At 38.8% G+C, this 24,414-nt stretch overlaps 2 protein-coding genes across 8 annotated transcripts in view; both read right to left on the bottom strand.

Annotated features, from left to right (window-relative positions):
* Positions 1–8,877, bottom strand: part of LOC307171745 (ATP-binding cassette sub-family C member 5) — a 36,854-nt gene extending 27,977 nt beyond the window's left edge. The window contains exons 1-4 of one of the 2 annotated variants that reach the window (XM_079893537.1): positions 8,537–8,877; positions 6,345–6,522; positions 2,680–2,835; positions 792–939 (exon numbers count right to left, since the gene is read on the bottom strand). In XM_079893537.1, the coding sequence (XP_079749663.1) occupies positions 792–939; positions 2,680–2,835; positions 6,345–6,514 (474 nt within the window). In that variant the 5' untranslated portion in view covers positions 6,515–6,522; positions 8,537–8,877. Of the gene's footprint in view, positions 1–791; positions 940–2,679; positions 2,836–6,344; positions 6,872–8,536 lie in introns of both variants that reach the window. The other variant, XM_079893538.1, reaches the window with a different exon arrangement.
* An 11,161-nt stretch (positions 8,878–20,038) lies between these two features.
* enox2 (ecto-NOX disulfide-thiol exchanger 2) overlaps positions 20,039–24,414 on the bottom strand; it is a 241,139-nt gene continuing 236,763 nt past the window's right edge. For all 6 annotated transcript variants that reach the window (XM_079892876.1, XM_079892878.1, XM_079892879.1 and 3 more), the window contains one exon: positions 20,039–21,839. In XM_079892876.1, the coding sequence (XP_079749002.1) occupies positions 21,708–21,839 (132 nt within the window). In that variant the 3' untranslated portion in view covers positions 20,039–21,707. The remainder of the gene's footprint in view (positions 21,840–24,414) is intronic.

Below are 24,414 nucleotides of genomic sequence, written 5' to 3'. Positions count from 1 at the left end.
GTCAGCTTTCGTCACCACTAGTTCTTTGACGTTGGCTTGGTGTGACACTTGGTCACCAATCCTGGGGGTGGTGGCATAAACTGTGCAGACTTAGTCATCAATTAACTTATTAGTCATCAATTTTCATCGACAGTTCATCTTAACTCAGTTACAAAAAATGTACAAGGATGGCCTAATTTGATGCTGAAAAGTAAGACTGAATGCCCCTTGACTAAATGCTAGTGGGTCATGCAAGAACTTTAAGGGTTAGTTCACCCAAAAATGAAAATTCTGTCAGTAATTACTCACCCTCATGTTGTTCCAACCCCGTAAGACTTTCATTCATCTTCGGAACACAAATTAAGATATTTTTGATGAAATCTGAGAGCTGGCTCACTCCTTCATAAGCTGCTAGGTAATCGATATCTGCCATCCCAGAAAAGTTAGTAAAGACATCGTTAAAATAGTCCAAGTGACTACAGAGGCTCAACCTTAAGTTTATCAAGCGACGAGAATACTTTTTTGTGCGCAAAACCCCCATAAATAACTTTATTCAACTATTCATTTTCTTCTGGGTTACAAAGTCTTACAGGGTTGGAACAACATGAGGGTGAGTAATTACTGACAGAATTTTCATTTTTGGGTGAACTAACCCTTTAAGACACTGTTTTAACATAATGGCTATGTTTATGCAATCGGCCGCAGGTCATACGAGTTCTTAAGACACAGTCTTAGCATAATGGCAGTGTTTATGCAACTGGCCCCAGCGGGTCAGTTTTGTCAGAAGGAAAAAGAAGAAAACTAGAACTCACAGATCCAACAAATCCAGCCACCATGGTGATAAGCAGGGAGAAGATGGCCACCAGCATACGGGTCTGACAGAACCTCCAGAAAACCCGGGACAGAGACGGCCCGTCCTTCCCCTGCCGCTTGAGCTCCTCGTGCCACAGCCACTCCAGTCTGAATGATGCATTAAATCATGCAAAGACATTGCTTAAACTACACGGCAAGTGAGTGGACTGTTTAATGAAACCTCTAAATGTTATTTTGTTATTTATGAATGTGATATTATTATGTACAATTCATCCATGCATATATTTTTATAATAGTTGTTTTTAAATGTCTTGACTTAATCAGAATGTCATAACTGGATTTTGCGCTGAAAGCGACAGACTTCTCTCTGGTGACGTGTGCAGGACTTCTCCAATCATTTAGTCGCGTAACACCCACAATTAAAATCCAATCAACAAGCAATGCATAGAACCAAATACACGGCCAACATTTCTGTTACACAAGTCACAATACAGAAGGAAAGATAAAGAAAACTTCCATTTTATCGCGACTTTAAACTGTTAGACAAAATCGAAATTTAACGTCCAATATTAAAGCTGCAGTCCGTAACTTTTTGTGTGTTCAAAATTTACAAAAATGATATAATGAGCGAGTACATCATGAATCAATTTTCCAAACAGTGTTTCTGTCTTCAGAAGACAGCTGACATGCTGAAGAAATTATAGGTCCACCTATAATAAGTGTTTATATCCAGACTATTTTAGACTGGTTCGGGTCACCACCACCAAATGTTGTAATGTTGATTGAAACACAACAATCAACAAAGAAGCAAAGCCGCTTTTAAAACTTTGAAATTCCCCCACAGAATAAACAATCAATCTGAACTGAAGGACCAAAGTTTGAGCTTTCAGTTCCCGTGCCATAGACCTACAGCTGCCTTTCAAGGACTGAGATAAAAATTCCACTCACAACTTTTATCTCTCACAAGGATAAAACACTTGGTGAATTGTATCTTCTTCTTCTTCTTTTTTTACATTTTCAACAGCCTTGCAGGCCCCCGACCCCTTCTGTTTTGAAGATAACACTTTATGTTCCACACCCCAGAAAAAATATCCACTGCACACCTCACACAAACCTGTACACATGCCATAAACACGTCCCAGCTATCTAAGAATGCAGTAACGGGAGAAACAGCCCCTGAGGTCAAACAATGAAAACTGGCACTGTTTGTTACAGAGTTGCTGAGGCATAGCTGTCAAGCCATTTGGATGGCAAATACATGAGCCTGTATTTAACATACGATCATTGATCGCAACAAAGGCGGCACAGCCTATGCTATCAAAGCCTGATCCAATTCATCCATCAAAATTGGATTAATCTCTGATCTGTGAAGCGAAAAGGCAATTACAGATTATAGGTGCTTTTCCATGTTCCCATGTCCTCGAGAAACCCTTTGAGCCCGTCTGATTCTCGCCAATGAGCCAGCTTAGTCGAAAGGGACACGGAGCGCCGATCACACGTGTTAATGACATAACCGTTCTGCAGGAAAGGTGCAGACTAACTCTCTCTCTCTCTGATGTCTAATCCTTACTATGAATAACACCCACCTGCCATAACTCTCTGGGCTGTGTGAGCGTAGGAGGTGAGCATCCATCATTCCTCAACCTGACTTGAGGGATTCCCACAACCAACCTCTTGTTATCAAGGCGTCACCTGTGTGAGACCTTGGCTCAGGAGGTGTTTTCTAATAGTTCTGTTTGTTCACGTTTCAGCATTGGGAAACAAGCGCGAGAGATGCCTAACTTGGGCTCCAGGGTCCTTGCATTCAGACAAACACAATCCGACAGTAAATGAACCTCGCTGAAACTTGAAAATGGATCAGACAGTTTCCACCACGCAACACCTCACCTTTGACAGTTTGTTTCCGAGGCCTCGTGGCAAGACAGGCCCCACACATCTTCCATTTTGATACAGGACATTTTGTGTGCGCTCCATGCTAGAGGGGACAGCCATTGCAGGGTCATGAAGGAGAAAAATCCTGCATTGTCCACAGGGTGCTGATGTCTGGGGGTGAAAAAGAACAGTTTGGCTCGTATCAGTCATCTAGGCGCTATGTGCTATGTCTGAGAACGGTGTGACCTTGAACGCGAGAGGAAGACTGAGAAAATCTTTACTCGATGTGGCCAAATAGAAGATGAATCACACGCTTGTGTTTGAACAGCAGTTTGCACGTCCCTCTCAGAACTCTTAGGGAGCAGTGAAAAAGTTCAGTGGCTCTTTATCAGTCAGCATGTACAAAATTGAGCTGTCTGTGAGAAAAGGATAAGAGCATTCTTATCAAGACCTCATTGATTGTAACTTGAGTTCAAATGGCAACATAGCAAACATATTCCAGTTTCACAACTCACAGAAAAGCATTACAGAGTGTAGCCTATGTTTATTTTGACTCCATAATAACAGGTTACAGTTCTATCACTTTCCACGTAGTACAGGTAGTTTGTCACACTGAATTTAGCAGAAAACATGTTAAAATAGGCCTACACCATAAACGCTTTTGGTCCCACTTTATATTAGGTGTCTTTAACTTAAAATATTTTTTATGTGCAATGTACTTACTGTGTTTATGTTGTATTTCAAAATACTGTTGCTGCTTTTGAGTGGGATATGGGTAAGGTTAGGGAAAAGTTTGGTGGTTTGGGTAGGTTTAATTCTGTCATTAAATACACAGTCATGTCATTCCAAACCCACAAGACTTGCGTTCATCTTTGGAACACAAATGAAGATCTTTTTGATGAAATCTAAGAGCTTTCTGTCCCTTCACTGACAGCTACGCAAATTTGACGCTTCAAAAAGTTCACAAAGAGATCATAAAACTAATCCATATAAAATGAGCGGTTTAGTCCAAATTCCAAAATCAGAGTCCAAATCACTTTATATGATGAACAGATTGTATCCAGGCTTTTACTCACATATAAACATTCATCAACTCACACATCAGTTGTGGTAAACAGAAGCTCAAGCATGTTTGTTTGACCTGCGAGAACCAATGAGGTTCATTCTCATGTTACGCAGCACGTTTGAGCTTCAGCAAGAGCCAATGAGGTTCATTCTCGTGTTACGCAGCACGTTTGAGCTTCAGTAGAACCAATGACGTTCATTCTCGTGTTACACAGCACGTTTGAGCTTCAGAAAGAGCCAATGAGGTTCATTCTCATGTTACACAGCACGTTTGATCTTCAGTAGAACCAATGAGGTTCATTCTCGTGTTACGCAGCACGTTTGAGCTTCAGTAGAACCAATGAGGTTCATTCTCGTGTTACGCAGCACGTTTGAGCTTCAGAAAGAGCCAATGAGGTTCATTCTCGTGTTACGCAGCACGTTTGAGCTTCAGTAGAACCAATGAGGTTCATTCTCGTGTTACGCAGCACGTTTGAGCTTCAGCAAGAGCCAATGAGGTTCATTCTCGTGTTACGCAGCACGTTTGAGCTTCAGTAGAACCAATGAGGTTCATTCTCGTGTTACGCAGCACGTTTGAGCTTCAGAAAGAGCCAATGAGGTTCATTCTCATGTTACGCAGCACGTTTGAGCTTCAGCAAGAACCAATGAGGTTAATTCTCGTGTTACGCAGCACGTTTGAGCTTCAGCAAGAACCAATGAGGTTCATTCTCGTGTTACGCAGCACGTTTGAGTGTCAAGCAAGTTCGTTTGAGCTTTTGTATACATGTTAGCTGATCAATGTTTATGTGAATAAAAGTCTAAATTCAATACCCTGGAAATCCAGAGTTCTCACGAGAGCACAAGTTAAATTTGCTCAGCGAGTTACTCTGGTGTCGAGTAATGATGCTCATTAAATATGCCCTTGTATCCGAGCTGCACCAATCACATCGGGTTATCTGATATAGGCGGGCCAGAGGCGAGCTAAACAGATGACGACAGCGCTGTGACGTTGAAGTCATTAGTAAACATTGCAAGATGGCTATGGATGAACACCAGTTGTTTGAAACGGCTTTGGCCGCTACAATGAACGAGTTAGACTTGGCTTTTTTTCTAAAAGAGGAACAGAAGACGGCGCTCAAATCGTTCCTTTGCAAGAAGGACGTGTTTGCTGTTTTGCCGACCGGATACGGCAAGAGTCTAATCTACCAGTTAGCTCCGCTGATAGCTAAGCGATAACTTGTTGTGATTGGTCGTAGTGTTATCCTACTGCGTGCAGTGAGATTTTCAAATACATGCTTGGTCCCGCCCCTCGAGCTGGCCGATTTTCATTAGTCGATGCCAGACCATTAATCTTTCAGATTTAGGTCTGGATTTCCAGGCTATAAATTCAATCTGTTCATCATATAAAGCGATCGAAGCTCTTCAGAAAATTAGAACTAAGCCGCTTAATACATATGGATTAGTTTTACGATCTCTTTATGAACTTTTTGAAGCATCAAAGTGTCAGTTGCATAGCTGTCAATGAAGGGACAGAAAGCTCTCAGATTTCATTAAAAAGATCTTCATTTGTGTTTTGAAGATGGACTAATGTCTTATGGGTTTGGAAAAACATGAGGGTGAGTAATAATGACAGAATTTTACTTATTGGGTCAACTAAGAGGTAGAGGAAGGGTCGACATTGTAATTATAGATGCAATTGCAGAAATAAATTACAGATGTAATTGCATGCAGGTAGAATAGAAGTACAGTGTAATAACACATATGCACACAATAAGTGCATTGTATTAAATGTTTAATTTAAATGTTAGTACAGAGTAGTTAAAGACACTTAACATAAAGTGGGTCCAATTATTTTAACAGCACAAGCTTTTAAAATACAGGCTTTTTATGAAGCAACATGAAATACTGGAGTGAACTATACTGGAGTGAACTACTGGAGTGAACTACTGGAGTGAACTACTGGAGTGAACTACAGTACTACATTAAAAAAAAAACAATTCTGTCAGTTTTAATGCAGGTTAAACATGTAGTGACATGCACACAAACCTTTTCTATTCAATTAAAGTGACTGATTCATATGATAAAAGCAGCTCCATTGACTTCAAAAATGTTACATAAAAAAGCTATACAGATTTATACAGCCAGTCTATAAAAAAAAAAAAAAAAAACATTACTGTCCCCAATTAAAACATGTTGAATGACTCCCCAAAAACATGTTTGTATAGTCACTTTTCATGTAAAGGTGGGAGCACTTCCATGTTCATTTATCCATCACATCCTACGGAGTGAAGCTTCCACATTTTAAATAAGTTATGTGTGTGTGGATGCAGCATATGAGAGTCTAACTGCTGGAAACAATGTGTCAAAGTAAATGAACACCTTGCCCTGCAGTGTGGCATGCTGCACTCCAGCAAGAACTATTTAAAACAGCATTCGATAATTCATCTATAATTATTATACATGCAGTGTTTATGATCTCAAATGAATTGAGAGACTGCACGGAATATTAAGACCTAGAAAAATATGATTTTTTTTATTTTATTTTATTTTATTTAATCTTAATGTCAGAGCCCATTTGTTAACTCCCCACATATTTATTTTATATAGTTAAAACAACAATAACCAGGAGAACTTACTTGTGTGTGATCCGGAAGGGCTTCAGTATCTGTAAGCTATGCCGATATCTGCCTCGTCTTTTTATTTCAGTGCCCAATTCCACATCCTCATCAGGGTCTGGAAGAGTCTGGGGAGGGGACAGCGTCAAACCCTCCACCTGTCCTACGGCCTCCAAGGCATCTGGGAACATACCTACCTCTAGCAAACACAAATAGAAAAAACTGCTAAATACTTTCAGACACTTGGGATTAGCTCCCGTCCATGCTCATGACTAGCAGGAGAGGGGATGTCTAAATCTGTTGACTAATATCAGTTTGGTGACGCGTACCTTTCTCTAACATTATGGCCTTGGCTACAAATCTAAAGTGCTTATCTATTTAAAGACGCCTGTGAGAGGCCTCAAGGGCTCGTGTATATGAGACGGAGGATATTCGAGCTTGCCGCATGCGTGTTGACCCTGTCACTGATCCATCGGGGGCATAAGACACGATAAGGCAAACCCAGCAACACTGTGACTCTGTGTCTGCTTGGTGTACGTCACCAGCGGCTGCCAGATAGTGAAAGATAACCACATAGTTTGATTATTTACACTCCATACAAGAAAGAGTCTGTGACAGATAAAAAAAAAAAAAAAAATCACCAATGCGACAGTAGACTATGAATGTAAACAACGATAATAGGGATGTTTTGAAATGTTATAGGGATAGTTCACACAGAAATGAGCAACCAAACCTGTATGGTTTTATTTCTAAATTTGAAAGAATTGATCTTGCTATTAGAATGAACGGAGACTGAAGCTTTCAAGGTTTATAAAGCACAGCAAAACCATAAAAGTATCACATAAAGTCTACATGTTCTGTGCGCTATATTCCAAGTATTCAGAAACCATATGATCGTTTTGTTGTGAGGAACACATTGAAATTTAAGTCATTGTTCACTGAAAATCCACTCTGGCTCTCCTTTTATGAGAGCATTATGAGCTTTTAAGAGCATTTATGAGAGAACAAGCATTCTTTTGAGAATAAATCAATTAGTCGGTTTATTCAGTTAGTCTATCATGTCTGTTGTCCTATTTTAAAATGTGTGAAACATACTTTCCAAAGAAATGCTGTTTTATAGTGGCTTTGTATTTGTCATAATAACTAATAGGGATGCATGATATATATTGGCCACCATATTGGTATCGGCCGATATTTTCATGTTTAATGTTATCATTATCGGCCTAATAAGAAAATTTGGCTAATATATTAAAGCCAATAAGTAATGGATTATTTCCTTCAGCTGAGACACTTCAGATGCGCACTGTTCGACATGATGGTTTCAATTGCTTGAAATATGATTGGAATCACCACAAAAGAAGGAAAATACATGTTAAGTGTGCAACAGCGCAAGTCTGTCATATAGGCTACATGAAATTATAATGAGAACACCATTATAATTGTGTGCTTGGGTCATGGCTTTTAAGGGCGAGACTTTTATTTTTGTAATGCAGGCTCTCAAAAATTAAATAAAAATTTGGATTTACATTTATCGGCCAATATATCGGTTGTCGGCTTTCAAATATAAAGAAATATCAGTATTGGACAAAATGTTCATATCGGTGCATCCAACAAATGTACTATTGACGCGATTTTAAGAGAGTTGGCACTTTTAACACAAATCAAAAATAATTGTTATGTTCCACAGAAGACACCCTATTTCAGTAGGCATACAAACAATCAGATGACTAGGACAAAAATAGGTAAACAATTTAAATGAGGTGTATAGTTTCTATTCCCAATTTCAAACTATTATAAATGTTTATCCATATGCACACACTTGGAGCCGAAAACAGATTTGAAAAAAGAGCCAGTCCTCTACTAAACCACCATTGTGGCCAGGATTGATCCAGTGAAACTAAACCTATAAGAACTTTAAGTGTCTGCTAAATGAACTGTAGTAATTTAGAAGTTCATTAATTGAGCATCACACCTGTTCCCTCTAGCCTATTTCTGGCTGTTCCCGTTCTGGACATCTAGAGTTCTCTGCCGTCATTGGGACACTTTATCGATTATTAGAACTAACCTTACCTCTAATAAACATTGCACATCATTAAATGATGAACATGAGCATTGACTGTCCACTAGTTCAAGTGTTTTCTAGAACAGAATCAACACAAAACTGTCTCTGCAAGTTTATAAAAACTTTTGGAGTGTGGAAAAAGGTCACTTACATCTCAAACAGAAAACACGTCGGGATTTTCACCCTCTTTCCTTTCAGCTTCAGGATGTTCCCACAGGTTATAAATGATTTATTTAGATAGTCAACGCTCACTGGGTCTCTTGCTGCACATGACACATCTTCTTCTCGGAAAATAACACACCCAGCATGAACACTGATCCGGTGAAAAAGTTTCACCGCGTTAAAAAGGTTTTTTTAAGGTGTGGTGGGGGGAGAGGGGGAGGGGGAGAGAGAGAGAGAGAGAGAGAGAGAGAGAGAGAGAGAGAGAGAGAGAGAGAGAGAGCGCGCTCAACCTTGAGCGGCGTTTTGAAACGAGAAGCACTTTGCCCAGCTGACGGAATTCCCTAAATGCATCCTACGTCACGCCTGAGCAGCCAATCGCGAATTTGCTTGGTCGTCGCTACGGTAACCAGACACGAAGGAGAAGGAAAGGGCACGTGGTGATCTTTTCAACAGGCAGATTACCAGACTATTTATGGCCCGTCCGGTCACTTGAAGAGCATCGCTACATATGGAATAACAGCAGAAGTCGGAATAACAGCACAACAAACACCTTTTAATGGTAGCCTATGTTTCTGAATGAAAGTGACAGAGTCTGTGGCAAGCCGTTTTGACTTTTAATCTTTCGTAGGATATGAATTTGTAATATCAACAATTCAATTTTCACTAAATGCTAATTTTTAATAGGAATTAGATTTCTACTTTTTTTTTTTTTTATTAAACATTTACTTACAAAATACAAAAGTGAAAAGTCATAAACCAGAGATGAAAGCCAGAGGTTCAGGGACTGATAAATATTGCATCACATTTGAATTCAGAAAAAGAAAGAAAGAAAAACAAAATAAATACAGTATCAATTAAAAATTAAATAAATAAATACATATTCTCCCCACAAACCATAAAATAATAATAATAGACTAATAATAATAATAATAAAAATAATAAAAGATTTATACAAAAACAATTAGATTTCTACTAGTACCAATTTTTGATATCAACAATGACGTCATCACTTATTTTAATATATAATTAATAATTACATTTCAACTGGTAAAAACTATAAATCTTGATATCTGGAATTGTATTTTTACTAGTCACCATAGGCTACAATTTAAATTCAATGGTTGATATCAAGAATTGATTTCTTACTAGTTAACATATCAGAAATACAATTCTTACAAGTAAAAATCATCATTTTTGATATCAGTAATTACATGGTTAGGCTACTAGTGCAAATGCCTTTACAATAATTTGATTAGTGCGCAATGTTAATTTCTGATATCATGAATGTTATTCTTACTATAAGAAAGCCATTTTAGATATCTGAAATTAAATATTCTAAATAATAAATATCCTCATTATTGATATAAGAAATACATTTTCAGATATCAGTAATAACTAATGTAACATGTTGAAATACATTTACAGATTTCAAGAAGAAACATTTCAACCAGTGATCATTGAATTCTCGATATAAGGAATTTATATTTTTACTAGTAACCACGTAATTAATGATATCACAAATTATGATTTTTACTGGTAAGAATTTCTGATATCATGTATGTGAAATTGGAATTTTTACCAGTAAGAAATCAATGATGTCAACAAATGAATTTGAATGGCAGTCTATGGTGACATTTAACTAGTGAAACTACAAGTGAAAATAAACCAAAAATTGACATTTAATTCTTGATATTAAGAATTCATATTTCTGCAAGTGATGATGTCATTGTTCATATCAATAATTAAAAATTTTACTAATTTCTTATATAAAAAATTGCCATTGTTTCCAGTAGAAATCCAATTCCTGATGTTAACTAGTGAAAATTAATTGTTGATATCAAAAATTCAAATCGTGGGAATGAATAAAAGTCAAAACGGCTTTACTTTCAGAGTCCACGGTGTGATGAAATGTTCATGTTCATGTGAATTTGTGTTCCTGAAAATGTTATATAAAGATAAGACTTTGAGACTTTGTACAGACTTTCACTATTTCAACATAAAAACAAATCCACACATCTTTCCATCTCAATTAGATTACGTTGCTTTATTTTTCATCACTGAGTGCATAATGAAGTAGTCAAATGACTTTTACTACAGGTCACTAATGCAAAGGTATATATAGAAGGTATACCTTGTGGTATACCTTGTGCTGTTTTGACATGCAGGTGATTGTCAATTGACAGCAAGTTGTTGTGACTTTTATGTAACCGCTCCACAGTCCACACTGAAAAAAGAAAGAAAGAAAAGATTAATAAGTTATGACAACATATATTTTTGCATTGCTTCAACTCATCAAAATAAGTTAAGCAACTTTCAACTTTTACTAAGATTTAACTCATTTTTTTAAGTCAGTTAAATGTAATTTAAGTTGAAATGACTTAAACATCAAGTTAATTGTACCAAAAATGTTTTTTACAGTGCATGCAGTCCACACTGAAATAGACAATAAACACACTGGAGCTGTTGACAAATAAGCATGAACTTTTCACTTAACACTAAGATTTTAGGTTACAAAAGGGACAGACTAATTTTAGGTGCCGTTACTTACCAAGTTTTGTGCAGTTTTAATCACCTTTGGCTGTTTAGTGCAAAAAGTACAAATTCCATGTTCTTTCGATCAATATATGAGGTCATAAAAACTGTTAGACAATTATAAACGAATTTGGGGAAAATGTATGTAAAACTGCTGTGTGCTAAATTAATCTCAGGTACATATGAAGTCAAACATGTCAGTATTATACAATTTTGTGCCTGCTGTGATTAAACAGCAATTCTACATGGGGAATCATAGAGTTTCTGCAGAGCTGTGCTGTAGTGACCTCTGTTGGTATTTTACACACTATTTACATTAGAATTGCCTAAAGCTGTGCACTTTTCCATCCCAGTCCTGCATGGGGACCCGCAGCACTGCACATAATGTATTTCTCTCTTTTAACACGCTTGATTCAGATCAACTTGTTAGCAGAGAGCTCCGTCAACTCAACGGGATGAATGTCCTGAACAAGTCCTTTGCATGTTTTGGTTCCAGAATGGAATTTTTTTTTTTTCCCCAAGGTGAATAGATGACTATTCGGGACAGTGCCTAAAAATCCTGGATGGGTGGCAAGTAACATAAGTTGACAGTGCCACATTAATTATAACGATAACAATACATATATGGTCCTAAAAATCTTTCCAAAAGTAAAAGAATAGCTGAGTCAGACCACAACTATAATTATATCGGCACAGAGAAATGATATTCCTGGAATCACTATTCTCAAAGTGTGTTTGGCTTCGATGCGGCGCTGCACAGACCGATCGATGATATCAAAGACCGTTTAGGCTGCACCTCGTGTTAAGATGCATTTTGGTCGGTCGGATCACAAGTAGACGAGGGAGAGACATTCCTGTTTACACCTGGTGTTTTAATCCGTCTCTTTTGTCCACTTTCAACCACTTCTGTCCTGAATTCTACAAGGAGAGGGTCTATGGGCGGGTAAATGTATGTGTTTTTTCAGATCTTTTGATCTAATGGACGAAATAAGCTCACGGAGATGACAGAAAAACATACGGAGAACATCAGCTTTTGTTTCTGCTTTGACAGCCGCAAGAGTGCTTGTTAGAAATCAGGAATAGCGCTTGGTACATTTTTTCGTCATCAAATCACACTTGGGTCTTCAGCCCTCACAATTTAAAGGGATAGTTTCACCCAAAAATGAAAATTATCCAATGATTTACTCACCCTCAAGACATTCTAGGTGTACAGTATATGACTTTCTTCTTTCAGAGTTATATAAAAAAATGTCCTGGCTCTTCCAAGCTTTATAATGGCAGTGAATGGCTGTTTATGTCCATCAAAGCGCATCCATCCATGATAAAAGTGCTCCACACGGCTCTGGGGGTTAATAAAGGCCTTCTGAAGTGATGTGTTCGTGTAAGAAAAAAATCCATATTTAAAAATGTATCGACTAAAATAACTAGCTTCCGGCAGACGGCCGTACACATCAATTTACGGTGGAAGAGTAACCCTTGAACTGACGCATGACACATTGACGAACGCCGAAGCGCAGAGGATAGGGCAAAACAAAACACCGGTCACGAATTAGAAGTCTAAAACGAGAATTTTTAAGAGAAAAATGAATTTTTCAAAGAGAAATGTCAGAGGAGCTTGAGTTTGTTGCCCAGCCCTGTGTGTTTGAACCGCGAGAGGCGTCAAAGCTTACACTACTCCTACATCCTACGTCATACATCGCGTCAAGTGCCACTCTTTTGGCGTAAGTCGACTTGCGTGGGCTGTCTGCTGGAAGCTAGTTATTTTAGTCGATTAAGTTTTAAATAGGGATATTTTTCTTACACGAACGCATCACTTCACTTCAGAAGGCCTTTATTGACCCCCCGGAGAGCCGTGTGTGGAGCACTTTTATCACGGATGGATGCTTTTTATGGACTTCAAAACATAAACAGCCATTCACTGCCATTATAAAGCTTGGAAGAGCCAGGACATTTTTTAATATAACTTTGTTTGCATTCGTCTGTGTCATACACTCACCTAAAGGATTATTAGGAACACCTGTTCAATTTCTCATTAATGCTTCAATGCATTTAGGGGTGTGGTCCTGGTCAAGACAATCTCCTGAACTCCAAACTGAATGTCAGAATGGGAAAGAAAGGTGATTTAAGCAATTTTGAGCGTGGCATGGTTGTTGGTGCCAGACGGGCCGGTCTGAGTATTTCACAATCTGCTCAGTTACTGGGATTTTCACGCACAACCATTTCTAGGGTTTACAAAGAATGGTGTGAAAAGGGAAAAACATCCAGTATGCGGCAGTCCTGTGGGCGAAAATGCCTTGTTGATGCTAGAGGTCAGAGGAGAATGGACCAACTGATTCAAGCTGATAGAAGAGCAACTTTGACTGAAATAACCACTCGTTACAACCGAGGTATGCAGCAAAGCATTTGTGAAGCCACAACACGCACAACCTTGAGGCGGATGGGCTACAACAGCAGAAGACCCCACCGGGTACCACTCATCTCCACTACAAATAGGAAAAAGAGGCTACAATTTGCACGAGCTCACCAAAATTGGACAGTTGAAGACTGGAAAAATGTTGCCTGGTCTGATGATTCTCGATTTCTGTTGAGACAATCAGATGGTAGAGTCAGAATTTGGCGTAAACAGAATGAGAACATGGATCCATCATGCCTTGTTACCACTGTGCAGGCTGGTGGTGGTGGTGCAATGGTGTGGGGAATGTTTTCTTGGCACACTTTAGGCCCCTTAGTGCCAATTGGGCATCGTTTAAATGCCACGGCCTACCTGAGCATTGTTTCTGACCATGTCCATCCCTTTATGACCACCATGTACCCATCCTCTGATGGCTACTTCCAATGAGTTCACTGTACTAAAATGGCCCCCACAGTCACCAGATCTCAACCCAATAGAGCATCTTTGGGATGTGGTGGAACGGGAGCTTCGTGCCCTGGATGTGCATCCCACAAATCTCCATCAACTGCAAGATGCTATCCTATCAATATGGGCCAACATTTCTAAAGAATGCTTTCAGCACCTTGTTGAATCAATGCCACGTAGAATTAAGGCAGTTCTGAAGGCGAAAGGGGGTCAAACACAGTATTAGTATGGTGTTCCTAATAATCCTTTAGGTGAGTGTATACACCTAGGATGACTTGAGGGTGAATAAATCATTGGGTGAACTATCCCTTTAAATCCCATCTGGCTCACGCGCTTCTCATAATGTTTATGCGTTAGGTTAGTAGGCGGGGAGTAGGAGATCTTTTGTGGCTGTTTGGTTTGAACACATTCGACCACATGAGTGTTTACAATACGAAAGCAATCCGGTCGAATGCGTTTTCGACTACCTCTGGAAGTGGTAGAAAGTGGACAAGCTCAAAGCGCTTCCGTTTACGCCTGTATTTAGCGTCGTCCGTAAGTAAGAGCGATTAGACAGCAGAGGGTTCTGTGCTTTCGAATGGCAACTCATCCATCCAGACATTCTCTAAACCGCTTTACTATGTAGGGATGCAGGGATTCTGGACATTGACAAATCAGTTTGAATTAAAAGTGTGGGAACCTGTAAAGGAAAAACAGTTAAGGTGATGATACACAGGGCAACTTTTTGAGCAATTTTGCCGTCACAGGGCCCACGACGGCACGACCGATAAAAATGATCCAGATAGAAATGTATTGGCCATTTTCAATGGGAAAGTGCCCAGCAACAATCGCTCGGCAAGATTGCCCCCAGCAACATTGCTCAAAAAGTTGTCTTGTGTATCATCATCTTTACACTTTTACCTCCCAACTTTGTCGAGGTACATGAAATATTATTTTATAATATAAACAACAGGCCTACATGTTTGTTTTTTCTGCATAAGAGTACTGAAAAATGTCTTGATAAAAAAGTAATAAAATGCTTCAAAAATATGATTTATGTTTTCTTTTGATTTTGTGGTGAAATGTCTTTGAGAGATTGACCCTCATACTGCATTGTCTTCATCACATATGGAGAGCTATGAGCTTCTTAAGATGAGTCATGTATTTGAGACCACTCACTCACCTTAATGTAGTTATATGGAGCTTGTTTGCCTGCTGAGATTCATACATTAACAGTCCTGAAATCACTTAGACGGTTTCACTTTCCTGAGCTGGGAAATCTGCAGAACGCCGGCAATCAATAAAGTGGATCCAAAGCTCCTTATCAATTTCCACGAGGCTTCATGATACATGCCGGCAATAGCATACACTCTGCTGGACTACCTGCTTAGAGACATGGATGGATGAACATATAAATAACCCTAATGATGCCTGAGTGGAATTCATCAAATTTATTCAAACATAAAATACCACAACTTCACGTAGAATATGTGAAACTGCCTTCATACAATGTATCAGGATCTCCAGCAGCAGCACCGATTCATTTTGGTGTCAATAATATAATGGTTCACCATCACCATCTTTTCCACTTCCTCAGTCAGTGGGATCCAGCAAACGAGAGATGCGTGGATGGGAGTGGATCAGCTGATGCACATCATCATGCGAGTCCATGAGCGACGTCCTGTCTGACCCCTGGCCCATCCCAGAGAGAATAGAGGTCGACTAAACCCTTTATCTGTCTATCCCAGCACAGGCTGCCCGGGCCACAGCCAATATCAACAGAGAGACTGAAAAATGCCTCGCAAGAAACAAAATCCAGTCTCAGCTCTGTCTCAAAATAGATTTCTCTTTCTTGTCTTTCACCCCTTGGTGTACACGGCACTGAAAAGATTGTCTGGAAAATACAGAGTGGAACTCACACCGAAACGACACCAGGGCTGGAGAGATTCAACCTCAGCATGTTCAGAGAAGATAACAATAAAGATTTATATTTCTGTAGAAAGTGTTTTCTGTGTGAAGGCCAGTTAAAGGAAAGTTCTGGGTTCAATATAACTTAAGCTCTACACACAATCTGTGGCATGCTGTTGATTGCCACTGGAAATCCTTTTCAGACTTGTCGCCCAATAAGCACTATATATATATATATATATATATATATATATATAGTCACACATGAGGCTATGTGATACAATCACTAGCCTTAAATATTGGTCAACGACATTTAAGAATGTTCACTTCAGGATACACACACAAAAAAAAATGTTCTGAGAAATGTACTATTTGTTTATTATGTCTTGAAAAAAAAAAAAAATTTTTTTTAAAAAGTATTTAAAAAAGTATTTATATTTACAGTCAAACCAAAAATTATTCAGACACCATACATAATTTTTGATTTTTTTTAGGGTGCAGGACATTATAGTTCATTTATGTAAGTAAAGATAGCAAGGTGTCTGAATACATTTTCAAGAATTTCTTTCTTTCAATGAGGCTAATTTTTCATTAAGATATCAGGACAGGTGCATCATCCTGACATTGACTTTATAGGTGTTTTCAAGTCATTGTGCACGTGAATCTGCCTCACATTGCTGCTTTAAACCCTCCAGAACACCCCATAAACCTCCACTGTAAGTGCGTTACTGCAAACACAATGTGCGTTATACAAATTTGCCTATTTAACTGTGGAACGAGTCGACATTAGTGTCACTGTCGATAGAGCTTAACTTGTTTTGAAGCCAAAAGACTCCTTTAAAGATCCAGACATTGAGTATCTGCAAACAACGATTGACTGGAGGTGAACTTTATAGACTGAGGCGAGTAACCAGCCCTTCAAATCAGCACTAATGGCCAGTCACTCGAGCGTAAAGTGGCCGGTCGAGCCGTCACAGACTATTCAATCTTTGCATATTCTTAAGATCTTTATTGGGCAGTGCAGTCACAAATCAAAACTCATTAAAGAAAGGCCTTGCTAATTTAGATTTAATAAATGATGTGACTTAAGGGCAACACTGCTACACAAAGTTAACCACGTCACCATGACGTCCCTCATTATAAAGACGTTAAGACACAACTACATTTGAATGAATTCAAGATTTCTGTCAAAGTAACAGTGGGGATCTTGCTCTACATGCCACAGGTTTCATGGCAAGACTGAACTTTAGTTTGCTCATAAATATGCAGCGCTATAAGACATGCTGTTGTTTATAATACTACTTGCGCATCTTGTTTTTGACTGAGGAAACATGAGTGAAAGGACATGAGAAAAGTTAACTAATTAATAGAGTTGCAACCGGAATATAGTCTGTTTCACTTTTCTACATGCTGTTAGCATGAAATGGCAAGCTTTTAATAAAACCCTGGTAGAAAACAAGCCCACTTCAGTTCATTATTTTGGGGATAGAGTTCTGACATCCTATGTTCAAAGACTTGAAATAAGGTCTATTTAGAGGCACACAGCTTGCTTTTCCCAGTAAACACAAGGAGATAAATCTTTAGAACATGTTATTTAGACAAAGCTGATGTTAAGTCTGAGGAAAAACAAGAGTCACTTTTGGGAGCATTGGTTTGAAAATGAAAACAAAGCGGCACTTTGTTGAAAACCAAGTGATTTTCATGTTTAAAAATAGAGTTCTGATATGATATTCTCTCGCACTGAGGTAATCCATTTCTCCGGTTGTTTTTTTTTGAAAGGTCGGAGGCGTAATGAAGATGAGTGTGACTGTAGTTCATTAAGCAGGAAGTGTGTCGTCTCAAAGGTATCACTGGCATTTCAAATCAAACACATCAGGACCTCAAATGAAATTATGTAAAAGGCCAAGAGGAAATGACACCATTGCAAACACATGATTTTTAATTCTAAGACAATAAATGTGTATACTAAAAAAATTTAAAATAACTGAAGCGCAGTTATTACCTTAACTATTGAGAGTGTGATGTTACACCCGATCCATTGGTTACCTGTGACCTTTAACCAGAATTTGATATGACAGTCCTCTTTATATGTCATAGTGTTTATTATTCATGACAAAATAAAGCCAACATGACTGATAAAAGTGTGGAAGTACCTATGCATTATTTACAGTCACATCATATTGCAGTGGATGGAAGCTTGTGTCCGCCACTGAATAAAAAAATCTCACAATTCGGACTTTTTTTCCCCTCAAAATTGCATAATATAAACTTGCAATTGCAAGATATAAAGTCAGCCTTTTTTTCAGAATTGGACTCGCAATTGCAAGTTTCTATCTCATAATTCTGAGAAAAGAAGTCATTATTATTATATAATTATTATTTATATATTATATAGATAATAAGAAATATTAAATATTATTATGATTTCTGAAGGATCGAGTGACACTGAAGACTGGAGTAATGATGCTGAAAATTCAGCTTTGATCACAGGAATACATTACATTTCACAATATATTTCAATAGAAAACAATTATTTTGAATTGTAATTAATATTTCACATTATTATTGTTTTTACTGTATTTTTTTTATCAAATAAATGCAGCCTTGGTGAGAATAAGAGGCTTCTTTCAAAAACATTTTTGAAAAATGCACTTATCCCAAACTTTTGCATTGTTGTGTTAACATATTACAGCATATTAAGACAGTTTATTTGACTAAAAGATTGACATTGCTTGAGGTCTGCTTGAACTGAGCTCTTCACATGGACACACACAAAAGCCATTTCCCCTGCTTTCTGTCCAGAAGGGGGAGCTAGTGAACCGCTATACTCCGTGTATTGGCTCCGATCTTTTATCCATAAGCATTATTATGGAAGTGGTGACCCTCTGTAACCTCCACGGGTTACTCCTTAAACAGATGGACGCTTTCTGTCATAGGCTCTGACTGCTGTAGAGTAATGAGACCTTTCACTTGTGAGGGACGACGGGAACATTGGCTCTCTTTATTCGAGCCAATCACCTCCCTCTCATCTGATCGCTCAAGGGAGTCGCACTTTGTAATTGCCTGGATTCACTTTGACTGGAGGAAGTCAGGTAAGAGTGAACTAATTAGCTAAAGCAGCAAGATACAACCTCCTCAAAAGAGATCCACGGAAGCTGGATCACTCCATATCCAATTACTTCCAAGGATGTGAAGAGCACGGCATTCAGGGGATTATGGGTTATGAGCCAGACTCTTGGGGTTGTGTAGTTTGACATTTAGATTTGGACATTTGGATTCAGAGCTGCTTCGCTCTTTAGGAGAGCTCAAAAAACAAGGCCAGGTGCTGAAGGACACTCCAGTTCCCATAGGAAGAATATAATCGAGAAGCGAACCTCGTGGATTCCGCCTCAATCCACACAGAATTGAGTAGAAGACTCTCGGTGGTGTTGCGTGAAGACGACAACAGAATGAAAAGGGCACCACAGAGAGATCTAATTAATCTGTTTAGGGATTTGTGTGATGTTTACAATATCTAAGAACATCTGAAAAATGAAGGATTCCCGTCGAGTAAATAAAGCCAGGAACAAAAGTACAACACAAAATAATAGTATTCCAGAGAATATCTGTGCTTGTCGACGTGAAAACCACATCCATTTGTCAAATGTAGGCTGAATGACAGTGATGGAGTCCGCATAAAGCCAGGGAATTGATGCACACAACCGGCTCCACACACAGCTCTAAGTGCTCTGACGGTTGGGGCTTCCCAAAAATAGAGGAGCGAGGAAGGAAAACAGGACGAGTACACTCGCCCCGCAGCCTTTCAGTGCCCCCGCATCTGTGCACGTGTTGTTTGCCTCATCCAAGTTCAAAAACATCTAAACCAGTAAAAGCTGGATGAGAGTGACCTGACAAAGACCTTCTGAGGAGAGACTCGAGGTTCGATTTTAATGGAAAAGATGCGTGAGTTTAAAGGGATGTTCTCGGTTAAAGGGTTAGTTCATCCGAAAATGATTAATTAATCACCCTCACGGCGTTCCAAACCTGTAAGACCTTCATTCATCTTCAGAACACAAATAGTCTAACTTTCTGGGCCTTGAAAATGGTAATAACGTCGCAGTCTATGGCGGTCAGAAAGCTCTCGAGTTTCATAAAAAAAATGATATTACGGGTTTGAAATGACAAATTAATGACAGAAATTTAATTTCTGGGTTGTTGGTTTTTTTTTTTGAGGGGGGGGGGGGGTAGGCCTAAACTAACCCTTTAAGATGGCAGATCAACTTTAACAACCGTAAAAAAGGATGAGAACAATGTTTACAGCTCAAATAATTTACGAGTTTAAAAGACTAATTAATAAAAAGTGATAACAGTATTAGCTTCACATTTCTGCTTTTTAATCATTGCAAAAAAGACCCCATTCACTTTCATTGTAAATGCCTCTGTAATCTCAGTTTGTATTTTGTAATGCTGTACATGGATTGAACATGGAATGATGGGATCTTCAAACACAGAACAAGGCAACATAGTACAAAAAACTGAATGTTGAAATATTTAAGTGACAGAAGCCTCTTTGTAAAAATGCTTTACATGTTCAGTTCACTAAGATTTCAGTCTGAAGTGTCTATATTAAAAATTCATGGCAAAAAGAAAAAAATGAATTAAGGGTTGTTCGACGTCAGGGGGAAACACAATCATTAGTCATTATTAATTCATGTTTGAGAGGCCAAATGTATGACAAGCGTTTGAAAATAATTTTTCATACTTATGGCCCAAGGAAATGGAAAAAGGGCAGTGGGAACCAATCATGTGTAATAAAGTGTTAGTTTCCCTCAGCAATAAGCGAAAGAAAAAAACAAAACAATCACCTTACGCAAGTGACGCTTGACTGTGCCGCTGGAAGAACGCAACTCACACCGTTTACTCCTGACTAACAGACAAACACACACATTTGCACATATACGTGCTGCGCTCCGATTGTTAATGAGAGTTCACAAGCTCCGTGCAAAAACAGCAACACTGCTCGACACCTTCGCAACCGCTCAGTCTGGTTACCAGTCAACTGCAAGTGATTATAGAAAAAAACTCCATATATAAATATGAAAAAGATTCATATGAAAGAAAACGAACAATTAGAGATGTGAAAACACCGCAGACCGACTCCGATCGCTCGAGGACACAGAAGAGCTTAAGACTACTGTGGTCACCGGCGTAAGCAGGGAAAGCCCGACGCTTTGGAAGGACGTGTGTGGCATAAATTCAGCCGAAGTGAGAGGAAATGTGGATCTTGGCGGATCTTCACCCCACCATTCCTCTTTTAATTAGCGGAGGTGCTGAAAGTTGAACTTTTGAAGATTTTAGAAGCACTGGCCTAGATTGTTAAACTAATAAATTAGTCTGGTTGCAGATTTTTGTTGTGTTTTTTTATTTAAAAATAGCAAGTTATTCAAACATTTACAGGATATGTGAACAAAAGAATCTATGCAGCTTCTGCAGCCTATACAGAAGAGAAAAGAAATATATTCATGTTATTTATAAGGTTGTTCTTTTTTACAAATCAGAGGCGAAACGAGAAAAAGAAAATGTATGTTGACAGTTCAAGTCCTCGGTTCAGCAAACCCTGATTTTTACCCGATGAGTTTTCCGTCGCGGCGGCGGCCCAGAGTCACGTCGTGTAGCACAAGCGCATGGTGCGCGTACACACACTCTGACATGTGCTCGTGTGTACACATACTAAAACATACTACACACACACCAAAGTCTTGAGGTTCTCTAGGCCTCCAAGTGTTTTTCCACATTTAAATCCCATGGGGCTGGGCGGATGGACACGGAGAGCTGGCAGGTGATTGGTTGTAACCCCTCCGGTCCATCGGCCGTTTTGTTTCTAGCGGGAAGCTGACCCGTGTCTCTATGCCGTCTTAATGCCCTCAAACCCACAGAACTTCCAGCGTTTCTCCAAACTAGCCCCGACACCCGTCAACTCCTGCTTGAACGTGCAGGGCAGCCGACCCAAAAGAGTCTCCACTTCTGTGGTACTGATCTGAAACAACAAGAACATCAATGATTAGGCCTCTCCTGAAAATGCTTCCATTTTTCTCATTTAAGAGGATTATTTAATTGGTGTTTATTTGTAAAGCGCTTTTCACAACGCAGATTTATAGAAAATGCATGTTTCAATGATACAATGTCATTTTGCCCACATGAGTAGGGGCTCTAGAATTAAATAAATACATTTAATTTAATGACTTTGCCACAGATGTCTGTATCAAGGAAAAAAACTCCAACGGTGGTGAGGTGAGGTGAACCTCTTGCAACAAAAATGTATGTTATATGACAATAATGTACAGCTCTAACATAGTTCAGTTAAAGAGATGAAATGATGCTATCTTTCAACGCATTAATGAACGTGTTTTTCCATTCCACTGCGCTACATATCCATTGTATTTTTATATAAACGCGCTAGAAAGACGTGTTTGACCATTGTGTTTGCGTCTTTTGGCGCATTTCACACATCAAGCCATTTTAAAAAAGTCAAGTTTTAAAAGACGCATCTCTAGACCTTGTACTTTTGTGTTCCATTGACATACATCTGCCGTTTTTAACCTCAAAACGCTTTGAGCCGGCCCTAAGGCAGGAAATAAAGCTTGTGATTGCAATGATTGCAATACAATGTAAGAATAATATAATGGCAGCCTTGTCATGTCAAGTGCATCCATTGTTGGCATATTCTGGGTAAAATACAAGTTAAGCTTAATCAACAGCTTTTGTGGCATAATGATGATCAACTCAAAAGATTAAATTAGACTTGTCACTATTTAAATTAAAAAAAGCACAAATCTAGGTCAGAGTGGTGCACTTACAATGGAAGTGAATGGGCCATTTCCAATCTGTAATCATTTCAAAAGCAAACAAACGCAGTTCGTTTTGTGTAGGGGTGTGAACATTTAAATAAATGACAGTTTTCATTCAAGAACGTTGTGCAAGTTTACTGCAGCAACGGTGCCGCGAACTTCACACACTTTTGAGAATCCAGCTTTTAGTTGATCCTGATAAGCGTTCATTGTCAAGTCAAGTCACCTTCATTTACATAGCATTTTAATAACATAGACTGTTTCAAAGCAGCTTTACAGTGATAATAGGAAATTAAAGTAACAGAGATTGTTTTGGCTTTACAGCAGCTTTATTGTCCAGCTTAAGTTAGTTTTGATTGATTGATTCACTTCCGTTGCAAAGATCATTAGTTATTAACTTATTGTCACAGATATAAACACAACGCCTGTCTTCTATGAAGGGGTTTAGCGCCACGACGGCTTTGTTTTCAGGATCCTGTAGAATTCAACCAAACAGACGGCGACTTCTAAACTCCTGAAGTGTTTCCAGTTTTGTCTGCCTTATGCATCAGACGTTCAGCCAACGGTCCGTGGGAGTGGCGTTTGAGGCTGAGACCAGCTTGAGCTTAACTTCAAATAGTCCTTTAATACTTTACAAATTATGTTATACTGTATTGGCTTTACAAGCTGAATGACAAATTAATGATTCATTTCAGAGTATTTTTGGTTTGAACTCCACAATTTATTTTATTTTAATTTTATTTGACAGTACAGTGTCCTTGTTACACGTTACATGTAGTAATAACTATAAATTATGCATAATTACGTGCAAACCAAACCCTAATCCTATTGTAAGTACATGTAGTTGATTAATATTAATCAGAATCTAAATGCATAATTGCACTGTAACAGACACCTTAAAATAAAGTGTAACCCACAAGTGTGTAAAACCTGATGTTCATTTTCTCCAGTGTGATTTAAGAATCATTCTAATATCATCTTGACCTTTATTGAGAGTAAGAAGATTTGGCCATCTGTACAAAGAGCCAAATGATCAATGTTACAAATGTACTTGCTGGATCATTGACCTAGAAATAGTGCAGAAATATTTCAATTTAGGTTTGTCTGCCATATTTTTGATGTGGTCTCAGATTTTTGGACCCCACTGTATATAAGCGCAACATGAATCTCAGAAGTCACATGCGACGAGAATTGTGTTCTTCACAGGATCGCGAAACCCACTTGCTCCGGCTTATCGAGTGCCAAGCAGGGCGACGTGAATGGCGGTTTATCAATTAAACCCTCCCACTGGAGTGCATTGTTTTTAGTGAAAACAAGCGGGAGTGTTGTTGAAGATATGAAGGCATGTGTGCGCTGCGGAGAGAGAGAGCGTGGGCACTGACAGCCGGGGGGCTTCAACTCAAAACTGAAAAGATATAGAGCCTCATTTTCACCCTCCATCTGTAAGTGTAAATTAGTCACTGTGTGACAGCAAAAGAAGAGCGAGAGTGTGAGAGAGAGAGAGATAAAGCCAGAGAGATGAAGGGAAATAAAGGGTAATCAACATTGCGCTATAGAAAGATGAGCGTTTTATTTCGGCATTAAACATTTTGGCAGGAAAAGCTTGAGGACTGTATTTGAGAACCGGAAGATGAAAACACAGACACACACACACACACAGAGGAAATATGTGTGTGTGGTCCCGCTGTGTGTGTGTGAGAGCTGTGCTTACACCCTGAGCACTTTCTGTCCGCTCAAGGGCTGTTTACTCAGCAGAACATTAGA

This window comes from Squalius cephalus, assembly GCF_949319135.1.
Source record: "Squalius cephalus genome assembly, chromosome: 14".
NCBI lineage: Eukaryota > Metazoa > Chordata > Actinopteri > Cypriniformes > Leuciscidae > Squalius > Squalius cephalus.
Note: the sequence above shows the minus strand (reverse complement) of the source record. Positions and strands in the feature narration are given on the sequence as shown.